The following is an 18,072-nucleotide window of genomic DNA, read 5'->3' as shown; positions in this document are numbered from 1 at the left end:
CTTAGATTCTGTGTATTCTTTAATGTCCTTTCTGATTGGCTAACGTAATTTTTCTGGCACGCAAATATCTATTCCATGTCATCACAATTACGCTAAGTTTACCGTGATTTTAGGGGGGAAAATGGGTCAGAGGAAGTTTTAGCTGGAAAAACAGAGAGCTTATCGTTTTCTCCACCCTTATGTCTTTGTTTCTCTCTAAGCAAATGAGCAAGAAGTGGATCAGCTGCTACTGTGATCCTTGTGTCAAGCCTAAAACCATTAAACTTATGAACTATGGAAGCTAAGACTTCCTTCTCCTCTTGTTGGAAACTGTTGCCTCTAGCCCTAGCAGAGGCCTTACAGCCTCCGACTAAAAGCATTCTCCTTTCTGTTTCATAATTTTATGATGCTATAAGCATTCGTTCATTCATTTATTCGCCTGATCAAATCCTGTGAATGTCACCATCCCCCCCACCTAAACCGAATTCCACAAAAGGCGAAAGCGAACCATGTTTGAGGTCTCTTGAAGTCCATTCAAGTGTGCCTAGCATTAGAGACTCGTCGAGTCGTTGCATCCCTAGGGTGTCCGGTGCTCCATTCCTGCAAGTTTATAAATGTCATCAGAAAAAGCAAGATAGTTAATATCGTCGATGCGACCGATTGGATGTCGATAGCGTGCACTGAGAGCGTTCCACTCCTCCTTGGAGATGCCAGTGGCAACACCGAGGTTGGTCAAAACCCTTTGGAATTGACTCTCACTCAGGGTCATTCGATGGGTCTTGTCGAAGTCACTGAACCACTGGGTCAGTTGGGTTCTTTTAGTACGAACCTTTGTGGTTTTGAAAAAACACAGTGAATTCTTTTCCATTTAATAAAAAGTTATTATCTTTAGCCGACTAAAGGGCTGTCTAGACATGACTTCAAATGTTCGGGTAAAAGTTAAATTGTCTCGTATTAATGTCAGGGTAGTAAAGTGGGTAAATACACTAGAATATCGTCTTTTCGAGCATATCAAAGGCATGACTTAAGAATTAAGCTTAATTAAGTGATTAAGCTTTCGGGAAGGCTTGACGCCTCGAGAGACAATCGTCGATTTAGCAATGCATTGAAGTTTGATCAATGTCGCAGAAGTTGATAAACTGACTCCACAGTAAAAACAGCTGCGCAGGACAGTTATCCAGGAGCTCGAAGCATTATATAGAGGGTTGGCTTGTATCTTGAAGCACCAAAAAATTCTGCGGTGCTCATTCATCACCACAGGCGTGAAGGAATAAACCACACCTGCCTCTATTTTACCCCACGAACTCACTGTTAAACAACTCCTCATTACCAAATGTGAGTTGAATAGAGCGTCCTCTTTTCCCTATCCCTTACATCGCCATTAAAAAGCAAATGACATGTTACCACATTTCAAATTTGATTGGCACCTGGTTGAATGGCCATAGAATTCAGAGTGAAGTTGACAAATTATTTCAAAGAGAAACTTTTCACCTCATTCTGCACTCAAGGAGTTCAAAGCTACTCCCCAGGTTTCTTATGAATAAATGAAGAGGTGAATGAGTAATAATTGAACCTACTTTACATAAAAGAACTCAATCATGCTGCTTACCATCTTGCTGATTTTCCGCATCGCTTGATCAGCAGCCTCGCTCATTTCAATGGGCAGACAATTTCTTGAGACCTCAGGCTCCAACGTGTAGACTTCGGCTTCTTTCAAGGGGTCTTTTTCAAGATAAGGTGTAGCAAATATTCGCTCTATTTCCTCACAAAAGTCCTTCCACCGTATTTCATTTGCATCATTTGTTTTAAAACTAAATAAAAAGGTTTGACCAACTCTATGTAATCTGTGCACGAGTTGGCTTTAACGAGAAATCCTAATTTCCCTACTCCAATGGATTACGTTACAATGAATGATTCCTCAAATAGGGCATTATGGTGAGCAGATTCACCTATCAACAAGTCATTGTCATGCCAGCTTTCATTTCTTTGACTGGGAATGTGGGTTTGTTACGTAATCCATTTACTGTTTAAGTGAACTTTTGGGAAGGAATGGCCAAGCCCTACACAGGAAACCAGTAAAGGGCTCATTCCTATACAAGGGTTTGTGTTGTAACAAATGCTTCTACCAATGTGAAGGGGAGAACATTAAGAGCTACAGGCAAAGTTCAATGAAATTTTATTGTAGTTTGTTAATAGGAGACACTGGATTTGCTCCATGTATTTGTTATGGAATGCGTTGGTTGTCTGCTTATCTCTCGGGTGTGGTAAAAGGGACCACTTAGGCGCTCCGCCATTGCACCTTCGTCGGGTAGTCTGGCCCCGGGGCCACGTCAGTAGCCCCAAGCCCCACTGATGTCGAATATGTATAATCTGCCCAAGTATTATGCCCCATTCCTTGAAAAACAACCAGCCCTACTTCTACTGCTGAATGATAAAACTTAACGGGGTGAAATAAGTGTAGATACTGCGAGTGGGAGAATCAGTGACAACCCTCGACGGAAGAGCTGAAAATAAAGCCTACCCTGGACGACCACCTCAGACCCATATTCTACAGGAACGCTATTATGCGAAACAACGCTAATTGTGGCCGTGAACAGCCTGAAATTTTCGCTGCGGAGCTGTCTAGGGTACCTGTGTGAAGGTGTCAACTAGGTGAATACGCTATATCGCCTCCACCTCCCTACTGGCTGGGTAAAACCCAGATAGATAAATGTGACTGGGCAGCACTAGTGAGAAAAAGTGGTAAGGATAAATAAACGCGATGTTTTCCCTCTATGGAACTATTTTAAATCTCGCCCTTTGTTATTCGACTGCTTTTAAGCCAGTGTTTCAACGACTAGCTATGGACATGCGTAATGAGCAGCAAATTCCTCTTCCCTGAACCCAGTTTCATAGAGGACGAATCTTCAGATCCAATAGACTTGCCAAGAGGCATCAGCTACGTTGCGGTTATAACACTGCCTACATTAATTCACTTGAAAATACTACTTTAAAATCTTTTAAGTAGGGCGATTAACCAAAAAAGTCTGCCAGTAATTTTTTCCTTAAAAGAAGTAGCTTAACGAATGGTCTGTGGAAAATGGAGATAAAATAATGTCTAGCTAGGTATTTCGGATTAGAATTATTGCAATAAGCTAGTGCATGATCAAAGTAAAATGCCTATTTTGATTATACAATGACGAAGCTCTACCTACGTGAAAGCTAGTGCTGACAGACGTTGCAGAACGATTTACTTAGTTAATGACTGCGACGCAAAATCCAAATGATACCATGAATCTTTTATATCTACTTTAATCCTTGCATGGTAAAAGTAAAATACAGCGATAATCGCCTGTCAAATACAGAGAAGACTTGGTGATTATTTGATATCTCCTTTTACACATAATTATAGTGGAACTCAAGTGAACAGGGAAAGCTTACTAGCTTTCAATGCAGCTTAGTTCTGTCTCTTTGAGCGGAATCGGGAGGAGGGATAAGGCTCTGCGAAATCGCTGTCGCGAGATGTGCCCACGCCTCAGAGGATCATAATCGCGGAACCACTCGGACAGACGAATGCGCTGCTGGTAGACCTACAACTCAAGCATCAATCCCTATAAAAAAATTGCCCACTTCTTCAACACCAATACACACCAGTAATATTTTACCCACATTTTCTCGTGATTTTTTTGGCATTAAACCAAAAGGCAAGTTGAATAAATTTATTCTCGTGTTAGCCGCAGAAGGTGGGGCAAAATATAGTAAATCAAATATAAAATTATATTTGTTGCCGTTTTTTAGTCTTGTTTCTTAAAATATGCCTAAAAATCGTGCCTGTGAAATCCATCTAGGGCTAGTCATGCCTTTCATCACAAAGAATGTAACATAATGAGATAGTTGCGTGTTTACACGCTAGATTAACCAAAAGCTTGCCATTTCACATACAAAGAAGTCTTTGGGCTAGGAATCAAATTTTTTTGGCAGATCAGTTGGTAGTAAGAGATTGCTACGCTGAACTGGAACGAATGTACCTGAGGGGACGGGTTAACGCCCAACACCGTGCCTACGCGATGCTGCTAATTATTGATGAAGGTCACTCCAGACGGGGGAGAAAAAAAATACGAAACAGCTTGATAAAAAATCTCAACCAGATTTAAGAAACTTGGCTTGAAAAGCGGCCTAATCAATTGGAGGTTCCATAAATAGGGACGGTTACAATGAAAGTGAATGTATGAGGTTTTGCTGTGCCCTCTGCGAGAGTAGCTGTTTAGAAAGCATTACAATCAAGTAGTTCCACTATTTTTATCCGATTTAAACATTAATTGTTATTTTATGAAATTCCACTTTTGTTTCAGCCAAAGTTTTCAGCAAATTTAATCTTCTATGAGTGACCAAATCCGGTTTCACAGCTGCATGTCCCTGACATTCCTGAGGGCCACAACCCGAAATTAATTTCCTATCAGGGTCGAGCATTAGGAGGTCAGAACAACTTTATTCAACCAAGTTGAAGCAAATCACTGGAAAAAATGTCTCCAAACACCGTTACAATACTCTTGCCCTAGCTATGATTTTAAGTTTGGGGTAGATTTGACATTCCTACTTTAAACAAATCCCCTGATTATTAAGGACGACACTGCCTGTAAGGCCTACCTCACGCTTGATGTAGTCCATGATTCCCTCCACATCACTAATGACCGGTTCAGCTTCCACTGGCTTCCCGGTTTTGTTGAATGCCTCACGCATCCGAGCGATTCGATGTGGATACTCATAGTGCAGCGACTCCTTAGAGGGCGGTTCTAGGTCTGTTAAGAATCTCCAATAGTTAAATCCTTCATCATCGGCATATTTTGCGGCGACTGCGTCGAGTTGATCATCGGGAATGTGAAATTTGAGGCTTGAAATGATTTGCTTGAGGTTGTACAGACTCACATGGCCTCTGTTAACTCTGAAAACATTAAGAAAGTAGCTACCGTCGAGAATCTTTTCGGTATCCACGTAATCAAGACAAATGATATTCCACATCTCGCAAAAGAATTATGAAAAACTTTAAGTAGCTTATCAATGCATATTCGAAAAGTAAATGAAAAAGACTAATATTAAATTTTACTTGGCAAAGGCCTTAAACTCCGGTTTCATATCTACACGACGTTCGAGGAGGCTTCGACGCAGATTCTGCATAGCGCATTCATAGCGGTCCTTCATTTCGTCCGTCGCCGAGTCCCAATTCCCCGTCCCCGGTTTAGGAACCACATGCACCGACAACGGCAAAACACGGCATCGTGGATTCTGCTCGATTTCGGGCAGTGTAAAGACTGCAAAACCATTGAAATTCGTTCAGTGGAAAGTGTTCACCTCTTGCAGACTATAAGTGAACTTTAAAATGTCATCTTCTTGTGCATTTTTAGTACCTACCGGACATACACATTATTTTGGTATGTAAATGCTTTTACAGAAGAATTTAGTAGGTAGTACAGCTAGCTTCAATTTAAGACTCCCTTCATGCCAGTCTCTTCCTTCTCCTCCTCCTCCGGGTCTTTATGAGGCACTAATTTACTTTAGTTATTAGCTATCGTCTGGATAAATGTAATTCTAGTGCTTCATTTATTTATTTATTCATCTGACTTAAAATGAAACAAATTAACCCTGATTGGAAAAATGTGATTTCCTCAGTTCTGTTAAGGAAATCTTATATTTTTTGTTTTAAGTATATACAGGTTAAGAGGTGAAAATAATTTTCTATGGAAGTAGTAATAACCGGACATGTATCCCCTCCTCTCTTGACAGCAGACTAGGCAAAAGTTTTCCGCAAAACCACCTTTGTTCTTGATTTCGGAATAATGCAGTCTAACATGCCGCAGTGTTTTAGACTGTTCTAGCATAAATTAATAAATTCAGCACCATTATGGAGATGCAATATTGGTTAGGGACTTTATGTGAGCCTATGGATAAAATTTTATATTATTCCAGAGGCTCCTATATCAAACAGGAGAAAAGCAAACAACCTTCATATATTTTCTTGTCATGAGCAAAGTGTATTACGTTATGCAACAGGACCCTGGTAGTGTGACCTACCTGTATTGACATCATAAACAAACTTTCGCCAATCCACTCTGGAGGCATCGTTTGGCCAAACATAGGCGTCGGCCAGTTTGTCCAACTGGACAGGTGTGAGGTCATGCAGACCAATGCGGGTTACCCCGGCACCTGAAAGCGCCCGGGCGAACTGCGACCTACTGACACGTCCGCTATGCAGCGGATCAAAGTCCTCAAAGAACCCATTCAATTGGATGCGATTCACCAGCACGATATGACGGATCCGCGTCATCAATAAATCTACCGGGACCTTGTCTCCAGCTGAAGTCGTCATCGGCGTCGAGAGCGCTGACCAGTCCGTACCCTGGGGAGTTTTTGGGGCTTCACCGAATTTAGGCTTCGGTGGAAGAGGTGGTGGGTCCTCGATGGCTTGTGGTACTGGAGCTGCTGCCTTGTAGAAAGGGTCGATAGCTTCGCAGAGTGCTGCGTAGTTCACGTAGTTAGCGGTTGGGTCGGCAAACTTAAGGCTTAGTAAACGACATTCCTCCGGAGAGACTTCCAGTTTAAGGAAATGCAGAAGGCGGGCTAATTGTGAGGGGGTTATCTTCCGGGACAGTGAGGTACTCTGTGATATTTTACCGTTTTGTTAATTTCATTAGGTTAGAATAATATTAGAGCCATTCAGTATAAAAACGCACTCACAGCATCATAATCGCGGAAGTATTGATACGTAGGAATCCTTTCTCTGCTAACTTTTTCCCGCAATCTGGTAATAACTCCCGACACCTTCATTCGTTCCTCTTCGCCCAATAGTGGTAATGGCTGAATGGTAGAAAGGGTTGCCATATGTTTGATGGAAATACGTAGCGCTGAATGAATTTATTTTCAAGCTTAATTTCTTTCCTGACATAGTTTTATTAGCGATTATTCCTATCTTTAGTGGACCAATAAATGAAACACGCACTCGAGAAAGAGCTCCAGGGTAGGGCCTACGTGGCTGCACAAGAGGTCGCTTTTCCAAATCCATTTCCTGAAAATCTAGTCATAAAGAACACAACACTCACAGTAATGTCTACGGGAGTTTAAATTTTTTATAAATAAGTCAGAAGTTACCACTCTCTCTGCGATTTAGTGCAGCCTCATGTCCATACATCCTTGGGGGGATGATGGTGTCATACTTTAATAAACACTGTCTCAAGCACGCGAAATTGCGGTTACCCTTGCTTCGCTATAATTCAGTCCTAAAGCAACTTACATCTTAAACAGAGGTGTAACGAGTCAAATGGCTATCACTATACAATGGATTTGTGGCAATATTAGCATATCGAGACTGTAGGTGGTTTTATTTGTTATTCTTCATAATGAGAAAGTATTATCTTACGAAAGTCCACTTCGCGGCAAAACTGACGATATGCAATCATATCCATATTTTTCTTGGAACGGAAGAAATTGACAAGTTTTTGGGCGTCCGTTGGCTGAATTTCCCCTCCAAGTGCTCTATCTAGAGCCAATTTGAATTGATTTTCCGTGACTTCGTCATGCCTCAAAGGATCAAAGTCGATGAAAAAATCCTTCACGCGAACCCCACGTCTGTAAGCTTCAAAACCGATGCGCTCTAACACTTGGTGGACTGATGGTGTCTGAAGGTCCTTTTTTTCAGGTTGTTGGACATCAGAAATTTCTTCCTGAAGGAATTAATCACGACGTAGGAATAATTTTCGAATCGAGAAAAAAAGGTAGCAACTTCCCACTACCCTGTTGGGGATTCCGTGCTTCGCTATTTCTTCCCCAATGTTAATTTCAGCAACGTCACTTGCGAATTGTCGATAATTAACCATTCCAGGATGATTTGGAACTGAGTACCTCTTCGCAAGAGCGCATATTTCAGCATCATTAATGTCGGGTGGACCGGGAAAGCTCCGATAAAACTTAAAAATCTTATTAAACCCACACCTTACCTGGCTTTCACCAACTCTTCCAGAATTTAGTTGATCAAAGTCCTTATAACACTCATACAAATCGATTCCTCTACTTCTAACAAACTGATTAATACGAGATATAAGAGGTCTAAATGCTTCCTGTTCGGACAAAGAATTATCTGTGGCACAAATATACTGATTTCTGCTCATTAAAAGCTAACCAAAGCATTACTTATCGAATTTATCCAGCTGATCTTCAGGGAAAACAGAAACATTTTTCTCGTTTATTTGCGGGTCAATACATTTAACAAACTCCCTCCAGTTAATACAGGAGCCGTTCCCATATTTTTCGATTATGATTTTACGCTGGTCATCATTAGCAGTAAAACCAAAGTTCCTGTCTAATATTCGAAAGAATCTCTCCACTTAACAAACCCAATAAGTAAATGCTATGGTAATACCAGATATTTCTCCATGGCGTAACTTATCAAAGTCTAGAAAATATTCGCTAGGTCTAATTCCCCTTTCATTTGCGATACTACGGAGACATCCCTCCAATTGCGTTATTGGTTCTAGACACGCCATTTATTTTGGAATTTTAGAAGCATCTGTTGCGATGGTGCAACGCATGCAAACAAGTCGGATGACGAGTCCATATGACCTTAGGGTTGACAGGAAAATATAAAGAGGTGTTTCGTGTACTACTACATAGGAACTACTTTCGGATAAGTACCCTAAACATAATCTTCGAAAAATGCTTGCGACAAAGTACTTCGACGATGAATTTGCAAGGTGGCTATGATTATAAACAGAACTTGAAAGGAACAGCTACTAAGTATATAGAAAATGTCTCTAAAAGAGAAACGCTTAAGGATTTAGGAGGGTGAGCTAAATGTAATACAATGGTGGTTTATCCCTCGGTGTTGGTGGGGAGCCACTTTTGTACTTTTGAATCAGCCTTCTTGTACCTCGATGGATGGGCTGGCCCTCGAACCATGCAAGTAGCCCAGATATCCTCTCTGGGGTGAATATATATATTCCGCCCGAGTACTATGTCTTCTTTCGTCTTCAGGGAAATCTCGGGACGCTATATAACACCTGCTTCTTAAAACAGGTTCTTCAAGCATTTAATGAATTATCTTATTTATTTTCCTAATATGCATCAGACGAATATGTAATGTAGCGCCCCGTAGCTTCATTAAAGGCGAAAGAAAATATAATGCTCGGACAGGATATGTACTGTCTGCAAAAGTGAAAGTGTTGCAGCGGTACTCTAATTGCTTGTTTAACTCCCGTTGTGGTAACAAGCCAACTGAAGACTCCGCCACAGTATCTTCCCATGGTTGCCCGGCCTCCGGGCCATCCCAGTAGCCCCAAGTCCTTCTATGTGTAGATAATGTTTGTTCCGCCCGAGTGTTACATCTTCTCAGAGTCTTGAGGTACTGCAGATGATTACTAGACAAAAAAAGTACACCGAAACTTATTTAAACTGTAGAGGCGTGAGACTTGGAGTATCCCACCGTTCCGCCGTTTCCAACTTCGAAGTCGGGGTGTTCACAAATGTTCAGCTTCCTAATAAGTAAAGAACAAGATGCTGCTGAACTGAAAACTGCTATAATAAGTGTAATACGATAGTGGTTTATCCCTTGGCATTAGTGAGGTTCCACTTTTGGACTTTGAATTAGCCCCCTTGTACCTCGCTGGGTGGGCTGGTCTTTTGGGCCATGCCAATAGCCCAGGCACATACTCTGCGCTGAATACAAATTCTGCTCGAGTATTTTGCCTTCTTTCGTTTTCAGGGAGTCCCGGGACGCTACATAAGAGTCAATAATGTTAGCATTTGATTAACATCTTCTTCAAAATTCGAATTTTGCCACATACTTCCAGTATATTTTTTCAGTGATGGCAAACAGTTTTGTGCGACTAATACTGTTTTACTGCTAAAATGTACAGATAATCGTGATTAAAACACATAATTAATTTTTTATTGATTCTACCAAAAGCAACCATTACCTCTTTGTCATCCTACATATTTTGTTTTTGAGCTTAGATTTTATTATTTGTTTAATTTATATTTATTTGTGCTTTAATGCTTAGAATGAAACCTGCAATGCAATGATTTATCTAGGCTAAAAGATTAAGCGGTTTTCCTGGTTACCCGGCAGGTGAGCATTTAGCCTAGGTCAGGCGTGGGTGGTGCGTCTTGAGTGGAATTTGTTCTGTGCCCTTAGGGGGTAGGATGTAAAATACATCGTCAACTTCGTTCGGATAGTCTATTTTTGACTTTCTTAACATATTGCTGATAGGCTTTGGCTCTGAATTGCACATAAATTAAGTATTCACGGTCGCGATGTGGAGATTCCACTCGTTATTCCATTTCAATAACCTTAATTCTTTTTCACTGATAGTGCCCCTTGGCCTCTTTCTTTTATATGCTTAATACCGTCGTCGGCTTTCCTTATTCCTACCCGACGGTGGATTGTTTGATACTTCGTTTTTTTATCATTTGAACTCGGGTCTTTGTACTTAATTTTGTTAGAAGATACGTTCCTGTCTACGTCTTTCTTTCCTGCATGGTCCAACATGATGCGGTTTACACTATGGCCAAACATGGGACTTCCTCGTCGGTTCGTAAAGTTAAGCCTCCGGCGTTTTAACGGCTCTTCCTCAGGGGTACATGGTTCCTCCTTTCCTCTCACGCTTATCTCTTTAGCCCTTTGATATCACCAGGATTCGAAATATCGGCATCTCGGCTCACATCGACAGTGGCAAAACAACAGTTTCCGAACGCATTCTTTTCTACACGAATCGGATCTCCTCAATGCATGAGGTTAGTGCTTGATATCTGTCGATGACAAGACTTCCATGGCTTGTTTACTCTCCCGATTTTCTCCTCCTCTTAAAGGTGCGCGGGAAGGATGGAGTTGGCGCGGTGATGGACTCAATGGAGCTGGAGCGTCAGCGAGGCATTACCATCCAATCAGCGTCGACGTATACCTCGTGGCGCGGTCACACTATCAACCTCATTGACACACCGGGTCATGTAGACTTCACAGTGGAAGTAGAGCGTGCTCTACGTGTTCTTGACGGTGCTGTGCTCATTCTTTGCGCTGTAGGTGGTGTGCAGAGTCAGACACTTACGGTAGATAGGCAAATGAAACGCTATCAGGTTCCAAAGGTGGCCTTTATCAACAAGGTTGACCGTATGGATGCCAACCCCTATCGTGTAGTCAAACAAATGCGGTGAGCTTTGCCTTCTTCCTGAGCCTTCTGTCATATGACTCTGTTTTTGTTTCTTGCAACGTGAAGGCTGCTTAATCTCCTTTTCTGAGGAAACGTTGCACTACTTTACATCGAGAGAACTACTCATTGTGGTAGTTTCTAGGAGAGCTGAGCTAAAAATTGTTTGGTACCGAGTGTGGTAAGCGTGCTGAAGTTTAAACAACGATACTCACTCACGTGCACTTGATGGGTTTGAATTTCTTTGTTTCTTTCGCTCAGCGCAAGCCGCCACTATTTCTCTACTGGGAGCAATCCCACTGATTCGGAGCATTGATATAAATGCAGCGATAAGGTTTGAGATTGCTTTGGAAACCACGATATAAAAAATGAAACAGCACTCATTCTCACATAGTTATAAACTGCAGGATCTCGTAATTCTGGTGATCGAATTTCCACTTAACTTTCATTTTCTGCTCGGCCACTTTTTATGAAATCGCCGCCGTTTGTGGTCGATCGCCGTGCAACGCACACTTCAACGGGTTCCCTTTTCTCTGTATTCATCTTGGAAAATAAGCTTATAACACTCTTTTAGTAATGCCAGTTTTCCTTTACTTCTCTTTAGTTTTTTTCTTTATTCGATGCACAAAATGTCTATTTTAGCGATAAGCTGCGTTACCACTCGGCCTTTGTGAACATCCCCATCGGCTTGGAATCAAAGAACGTGGGTATAGTTGACCTCCTTACGGAAAAGGCCATCTATTTTGACGAGCCACAAGGCTTGACTCTCCGTGAAGAGGAAATTCCCAAGGATATGATGGCAGAGGCAAGGGACCGTCGCAGTGAAATGATTGGTGCGCGCCCTCTTCTTTCCCAATTTATTTACCACTTGCATTTGTTGGTATGTCAGCTGGTTAACTTCCAGTAGCAATCAGTATTGATAATGCATAGCTTGTATTCATCAGTGTAGCTTTTTCTCCACTTAATCCCAAATTATTCGGTTTTGAAAAGAAGTTTTCAGGTTCTATTCGTGAAATCTCCAAAAAATTAGGTGTTAAATTACTTCTTTCTCTCATTTAAGCATTTGAATCTCTAGTGGTTGTTCCGCATAACGCTAAAACAGTCCCAAACCTATCCCAGCTTTATTTATATCTTATTCTGTGATTACCTTTGAACATCTAATGTTTTACACCTCCAGACTCCATTCGTAATGCTAACTAACTGAAATACTTGAAGCATTAAGACTTAACTAACAATGATTCCAAAGTGTATTGATAAAAAGTGAAACAATTCTGCAAGTAGCTAACGTGTCTGACTAGCTAGGTATTCTCCACGTCCCTACTCACGAAGTTGTAGCAACAACTGTCTACCGGTACTGGTGCACTGTGTTGCAGAGTGTTTGGCCAACGCGGATGAAGAGATAGGCGAAGCCTACCTGTCAGAAGAGCCTCTCTCGGTAGAGCAGTTGAAGGCAGGTATACGGAGAGCTACCCTGGCCCACCACTTCACGCCGGTACTGGTGGGCACGGCACTTAGGAATCGTGGTGTGCAGCCCCTCATGGATGCGGTGGTGGACTACCTGCCCAACCCCTTGGAAGTCAAGAACTACGCCCTGCTTGAAAAGGAAGGGTGTGTGGGGTCTTCTTTTTGCTATTTTTTATTGTCTTGAGGTGGGACTGCTCCTATTACCGTTACCTCTACAGACAAACGGAGAAGGTTCTCTTGGACGGGTCTCGAACATCTGATGCGCCGTATTTGGGTCTCGCTTTTAAACTTGAGGTCTGTATACTGCATTCATGCGTTAATTAGATCACTTTTACTATCTTTTTCTGGGCTGAAACGGAATCTTTGTCTGTTTTGGTATTTTTGCAAGCAGTGCAAATTGCCTCATTTTTGAGCATATTGTTGAAACTTTTGGACTTCCGTACGCGTGAATTGCCAAGGAGGATCTGTTTAGCAGTAGTTATGGCTTAACGGAATCACATCATTGATATTTACTTTCCTCTTTACCTTGCAGAACTGGGCTAAAGTTGTTCTTTAAGTTAGACCCTTATAATCGTATATACTGTATTTTGTTTGCAAATGTGAGGGTTGTGTGTATTTGGGCACAAGAGCTTTTCAAGCTTTTCAATGTTTGCTGGAATTTTTATTCAATTTCTTCTATTTTCATTTGTTGTAGCAAGAAACCAACCTTGAACGTATGAGTGATTGATTTCCCTTAGTGTTCGCTCATTGTTTTGTCGATTCCTTAATTGTCGAAATCGTGTAACAGTTGCTAGAACTTATCCATCTGGAGCTTACAGACGTTTCTACGTTATTTTATTTGAGAAAAATAGTTTGTCAGTCATATTTTGTAGACTAGGATTGAACTTGACGGAAACCCGATTTGACGTTTGTTCGAATTTCCCTCAACTCTAGATTTACTCTTCACTGGTCTACTTCATTACTGAATATGTAGAAGCAAGTTTCTGAAACCTCACCCTTGCAGAAGCAGTCGACATCATCCAGTTAACATTTCCAAGCCTTTATTTAATTGTGATATGGGAGGCCTGGCAGAGAATTCAATGCCTTTTGTATAAAGCGGATCCTGAGGCCCGTGTATCAACCATTTATTGGTCTCTGGGCTCTTCTATTCAAGCTATCGTACCGCCTTGAGGACATAGGGAATCATATTTGTAGGTTCTCGAGTGCTTTAAACAAGTCTCCAAACTAAGCGATGTGGTGTTATTTCCAACTATATACTACTTGAGTGTCAAAATTAAGTGGAGTCAACTAGGTTACGCTTTGTCGATGTACCTCATGCTAGGAAAACTAGTAGTCATGTTGACCTTAAAAACGAGGAAGAAAACTAGGCAGTCCTTGCTCTATCGGTCATCTTCAACTGCACCGTATCCACCTTCATTAGGAAGTAGTAGACATTAAAGGACCAGAGTAGTAGACGCTTGAACTCCACAAGACTAAGCTTGGGTGTTTTCTCTCCCCCTCTATAGGCTAGCAAGTTCGGCCAGCTGACTTACACGCGAGTGTACCAGGGCTGTCTACGACGCGGCGAGTCGGTGCGCATCACTCGCACGGGCAAGAAGGTGCGGGTGCCGCGTCTCGGGCGCATGAATGTGGACACCTTCGAGGATCTCGAGGCGGTCTACGCTGGCGACATCGCCGCTCTTTTTGGCGTTGACTGCTCCTCTGGCGACACCCTCGTATCTCCCAGCAGTCCTATGGAAAACCTCTCCATGGTGGGGTTTCCCAGTTGTTTCTGTGTTAATTCTGCATCGCTGTTATCGTTGACTAGACTAACCTGCTAATTGGGCTGGGGCTAAATTTTCAGCATTGGTTACAGGCAGAAGCATTAATGGATTATTCTCGGAAGGAATTAATCTTAGTGTAACTTTCCATGCGTTTGCGGGATGACAGTTAGCTTTTTAACCATTTGGAGTGTCAAAAGTGTTACTTTCGATCAGTTAAATCTGATATTGTTACTACTTACTATCAGAGGTAACATGTTCTCCACATTACCACTGAAATGTCAGGTTTCCTATTAGCTCAGAAATTCTCAGCACTAATGGCCTAACAATTAGCAGATTTAATGTTGGTTTTAACTTACTTGAAAGGAAGAAAAATGGGTTTATTGTTCGGTTGCATCAGAACGTCAGAAATCAAAACCTTCCCATTTCCTTTTGTCAAAATGCAATCGGCCAGAAACATGATATGCATTCACTTTGTCAAACCCTGGCAGGAGTCGATGTACATTCCAGAGCCGGTGGTGTCTATGTCCATTACACCTGTGGATAAGCACAACGTAGACGGCTTCAGCAAGGGTTTGGCACGTTTTACCAAGGAGGATCCCACCTTCCGTCTTTGCCACGATCCCGAGAGTGGCCAGGCGCTGGTCTCAGGCATGGGCGAACTGCACTTGGAGATATACGCTCAACGTTTGGCTCGTGAGTACAACACACCCTGTGTTCTGGGCAAGCCAAAGGTCGCCTTCCGCGAGACCCTCCTTGAACCGGTGCCGTGAGTTGCTTCAGTTTGACTTTTCTCTCTTTATCGTTGTCATCACATATACATCGGTAGTGTGCTCGTGTCAGTCTAGTTAAAAATTATAATGGTAGAAGTTTTCCATTTCGCCAGCTGTCAAGTTACAACTCAAAAGGATCTTTTGCAAAGCTTTCCTTGGCTAGAATATTTGTAACAAAATCACATCTATTTCTTTTTTTTTGATTATGCCAGCTTCGACTACTTGCACAAGAAGCAATCGGGCGGCGCGGGCCAGTACGGTCGGGTGATTGGGCTGCTGGAGCCGCTGCCGATGGAGCAGAATACGCAAGTGCTCTTCTCTGACGAGACAATGGGTACCAATATTCCCAAGCCCTATGTCCCTGCCATCGAGACGGGCTTCCGGGGCATCTGTGAGGCCGGCGGCAGCCTGTGCGGTGCCAAGGTGGTAGGAGTGCGCTTCCGACTTCAGGACGGTGCCCACCACTGCGTCGACAGCAGTGACTGGGCCTTCCAACAGGCTGCTGAAGGCGCCATGCGACAGAGTAAGTTTTTGTCCTCGTGCTTTGCAGCAAACAGTAGCAATGTAAAACTTTGTCCTAAATACCCGGAGACTACTTGATAGTTAGGATTTGGTGCTCTGATGTTTCCCAAAAGTAGGAGTTTTGAGATCTTCAGACGAGAACCTCTGGATCATTAAAGTCTGATAAAAAACAGTCGAGTTTTTAAAAAGGCATTCTCATATGTGCACCTTACTCAGCACTGCCCGTGTAAAGTGCCACCACTCTTGCTAAATTGGCTGATTCCTCCTCTCGCTGCCTTGTTCTTCGATTGATGCAACCGAACTGCTCTAGAGCCGATTTCAGTGGTGCCGGTTTTCATATCCACTCAGCTCTTATTTCCTTACGTTAAAGTTGTTTTTTGTGGATCTGTAGAAGTGGGTTTGGTCATTTCAGACTTAGTACTAAAACTGATACCACCTTCCTCTCATAGCGTTCGAGCGAGGTAACTGGACCATCCTCGAACCGATCATGTTGGTGGAATGCACGGCACCGGTGGAGTTCCACGGCCAGCTTCTCAGTTCCGTGACTCGACGCAATGGTCTCATTGTGGACACCGATGTCAGTGACGCATATGCTCGGGTTGTCGCTGAGGTAAGAAGATGAGAATGTTGATGTCTTATCCACTAACTATAATTTGCCAAGAACTCGTGCATTCTAGACGTAGTTCATTGAACGCGTATATTAGTATCTCTTACTGCTTTTGTACCCATGAAGATCTAATTATACCATCACCCTAGAGTTTAGGTATCCTCATGGAACAGTTGTTTGATTGTTTCACTCTTTTGCATTTTAAAGGTCCCCCTAAACGACATGTTCGGCTACGCAGGAGAGCTGCGAGGGCTGACTGAAGGCAAGGGAGAGTACACGATGGAGTACTGTAAATACTGTCCCGCCCGCAGCGACACCATCGAGGAAGTGATTGCGGAGGCTGAGGCGGGAAAGGCGAACTCTGGTGTTGCCAACGCCGCTGTCAAGAGTAAAAAGAAGAAGCGCAACTAGGCAAGACTCACACCTAACACCCCATGTATAGACCATCACCAGCTTCTACTCCTGTACCCATCTTAGTCAAAGGCAGTAGAATTATGACATTTGAGATGGATCTTATTTGGCAGTTGAATGAATAGATGTCTCTTGTTTTGGTCTTGAACTTCTTTGTCGTTGAGCTTGCGCGCCATTCCTCGTTTATGGGAGGCGATGTTTACTGGCTCTGGATTTGTGCACTGGTTTTTCCTTCTACTTCAATTTAAACTCCAGTTAATGGATCTTTAATCCTGCATTTACGATCGACCTTCATTGGCGGTTTTTTATTTCTGTTTTGTCTTTTTCTGTTGGCATTGGGGAAATTTATGTGGATGGCAGCGAGTTGAGGTACTTTATAGCCCAATAACCCAAGCGCTGGCTTCGTAAGTGCCTCTGAATTGCTGCACCCATCTGGAGTTAGTCCCAGTAAGTAATTGCAGGAGTATTAAACTCCTGAGCTTGCTTTTTTGATCTCTCCTCACGGATGCAGCCTCTATTTGCTGACAGGGGCTCTTACCCCTTTTCAAATTGTTTTTGTGCTTTCCCATATCTCGGTACTGTTGGATTTTGGATAACAATGGTACGCAGATAGTATTTTTGCTACAGAACTTGTTTACCAGTTCTTACGTACGGAGTGGGTGTGCTTCCTCTTATCCTCCTCATCATTTCAGCGTTTACTAAGGTGAAACAAATGCCTTAAACCAAATCAACCTCTCTTGTCAACGTTTATCTTAGCAAGTTCTCACTTGGATCGGTGTCTGAAGCGACATCAACTGTGAACCTTCTGTACGAATATGTCAATTAAGTGAACACGCGATACCGCCTCTAATTCTACTACCTGGATAGGTATAGCTGGGCAGCGCTGAAGTGAGAACAAAGTGGCAGGGAGGAATAGCTGTAAAACCTTATCTCCACGAAACCGCTTTAAACTCCGTCCTTCGTTAAATGACTCTGCCTTTAGGCGAGTGTTCCTACCACTAGCAATGGACACACGGGATGGCCAGCACCTTCCCCCTTCCTTCAACACAGTTCCAAAGTAGGACGAAACTCCAGATTTAGAAGAATTGCTAGGGGGTATCGGTGACGTTGCGGTCGGTTGCACGCGAATTCGGTGACTGGTGCAGTTATTTTGTGGATGGTTCCTTTGCAGCAGCAACTACATTTTGATGGACGACGAGGGAGGTTAACCAAGGAGAGCGCCAGGGACGACGCTAGAAAGGCGAGGTGGGCTGTGTAATACTTTGATTGTTTAACTCTACGTTTTAATTTCGCGGCCACTTAAGGCTCCACCGCTGTACTTCTGCTGGGTGGTATGACCTCTGGGCCATACCAGTAGCTCCCTCAGCCCTTTTGTGCATTGGCGGTAT

General features: G+C 42.7%; 2 protein-coding genes across 2 annotated transcripts; one reads left to right on the top strand and one right to left on the bottom strand. All coding sequences in view use genetic code 11, as the record gives it.

Annotated features, from left to right (window-relative positions):
- Positions 1-556: 556 nt before the first annotated feature.
- On the bottom strand, positions 557-8,117 carry EGR_03555 (hypothetical protein; the record flags this gene model as incomplete). Its single annotated transcript, XM_024492804.1, has 10 exons — positions 557-808; positions 1,589-1,790; positions 3,400-3,548; positions 4,606-4,900; positions 5,063-5,267; positions 6,028-6,613; positions 6,691-6,810; positions 6,953-7,026; positions 7,370-7,673; positions 7,743-8,117. 10 exons carry the CDS (start codon positions 8,115-8,117, stop codon positions 557-559), a joined length of 2,562 nt encoding a protein of 853 aa, XP_024352687.1.
- A 2,363-nt stretch (positions 8,118-10,480) lies between these two features.
- On the top strand, positions 10,481-16,684 carry EGR_03554 (Elongation factor G; the record flags this gene model as incomplete). Its single annotated transcript, XM_024492803.1, has 11 exons — positions 10,481-10,534; positions 10,621-10,737; positions 10,813-11,150; positions 11,790-11,980; positions 12,521-12,755; positions 12,830-12,905; positions 14,117-14,362; positions 14,863-15,140; positions 15,357-15,667; positions 16,116-16,276; positions 16,481-16,684. The coding sequence occupies 11 exons, from the start codon at positions 10,481-10,483 to the stop codon at positions 16,682-16,684; spliced, it is 2,211 nt and encodes a 736-aa protein (XP_024352686.1).
- Positions 16,685-18,072: the final 1,388 nt, after the last annotated feature.

The sequence above is a fragment of the Echinococcus granulosus genome (genome assembly GCF_000524195.1).
Source record: "Echinococcus granulosus chromosome Unknown EG_S00019, whole genome shotgun sequence".
Lineage (NCBI taxonomy): Eukaryota > Metazoa > Platyhelminthes > Cestoda > Cyclophyllidea > Taeniidae > Echinococcus > Echinococcus granulosus.
This window is presented reverse-complemented; position numbering and strand designations above follow the sequence as displayed.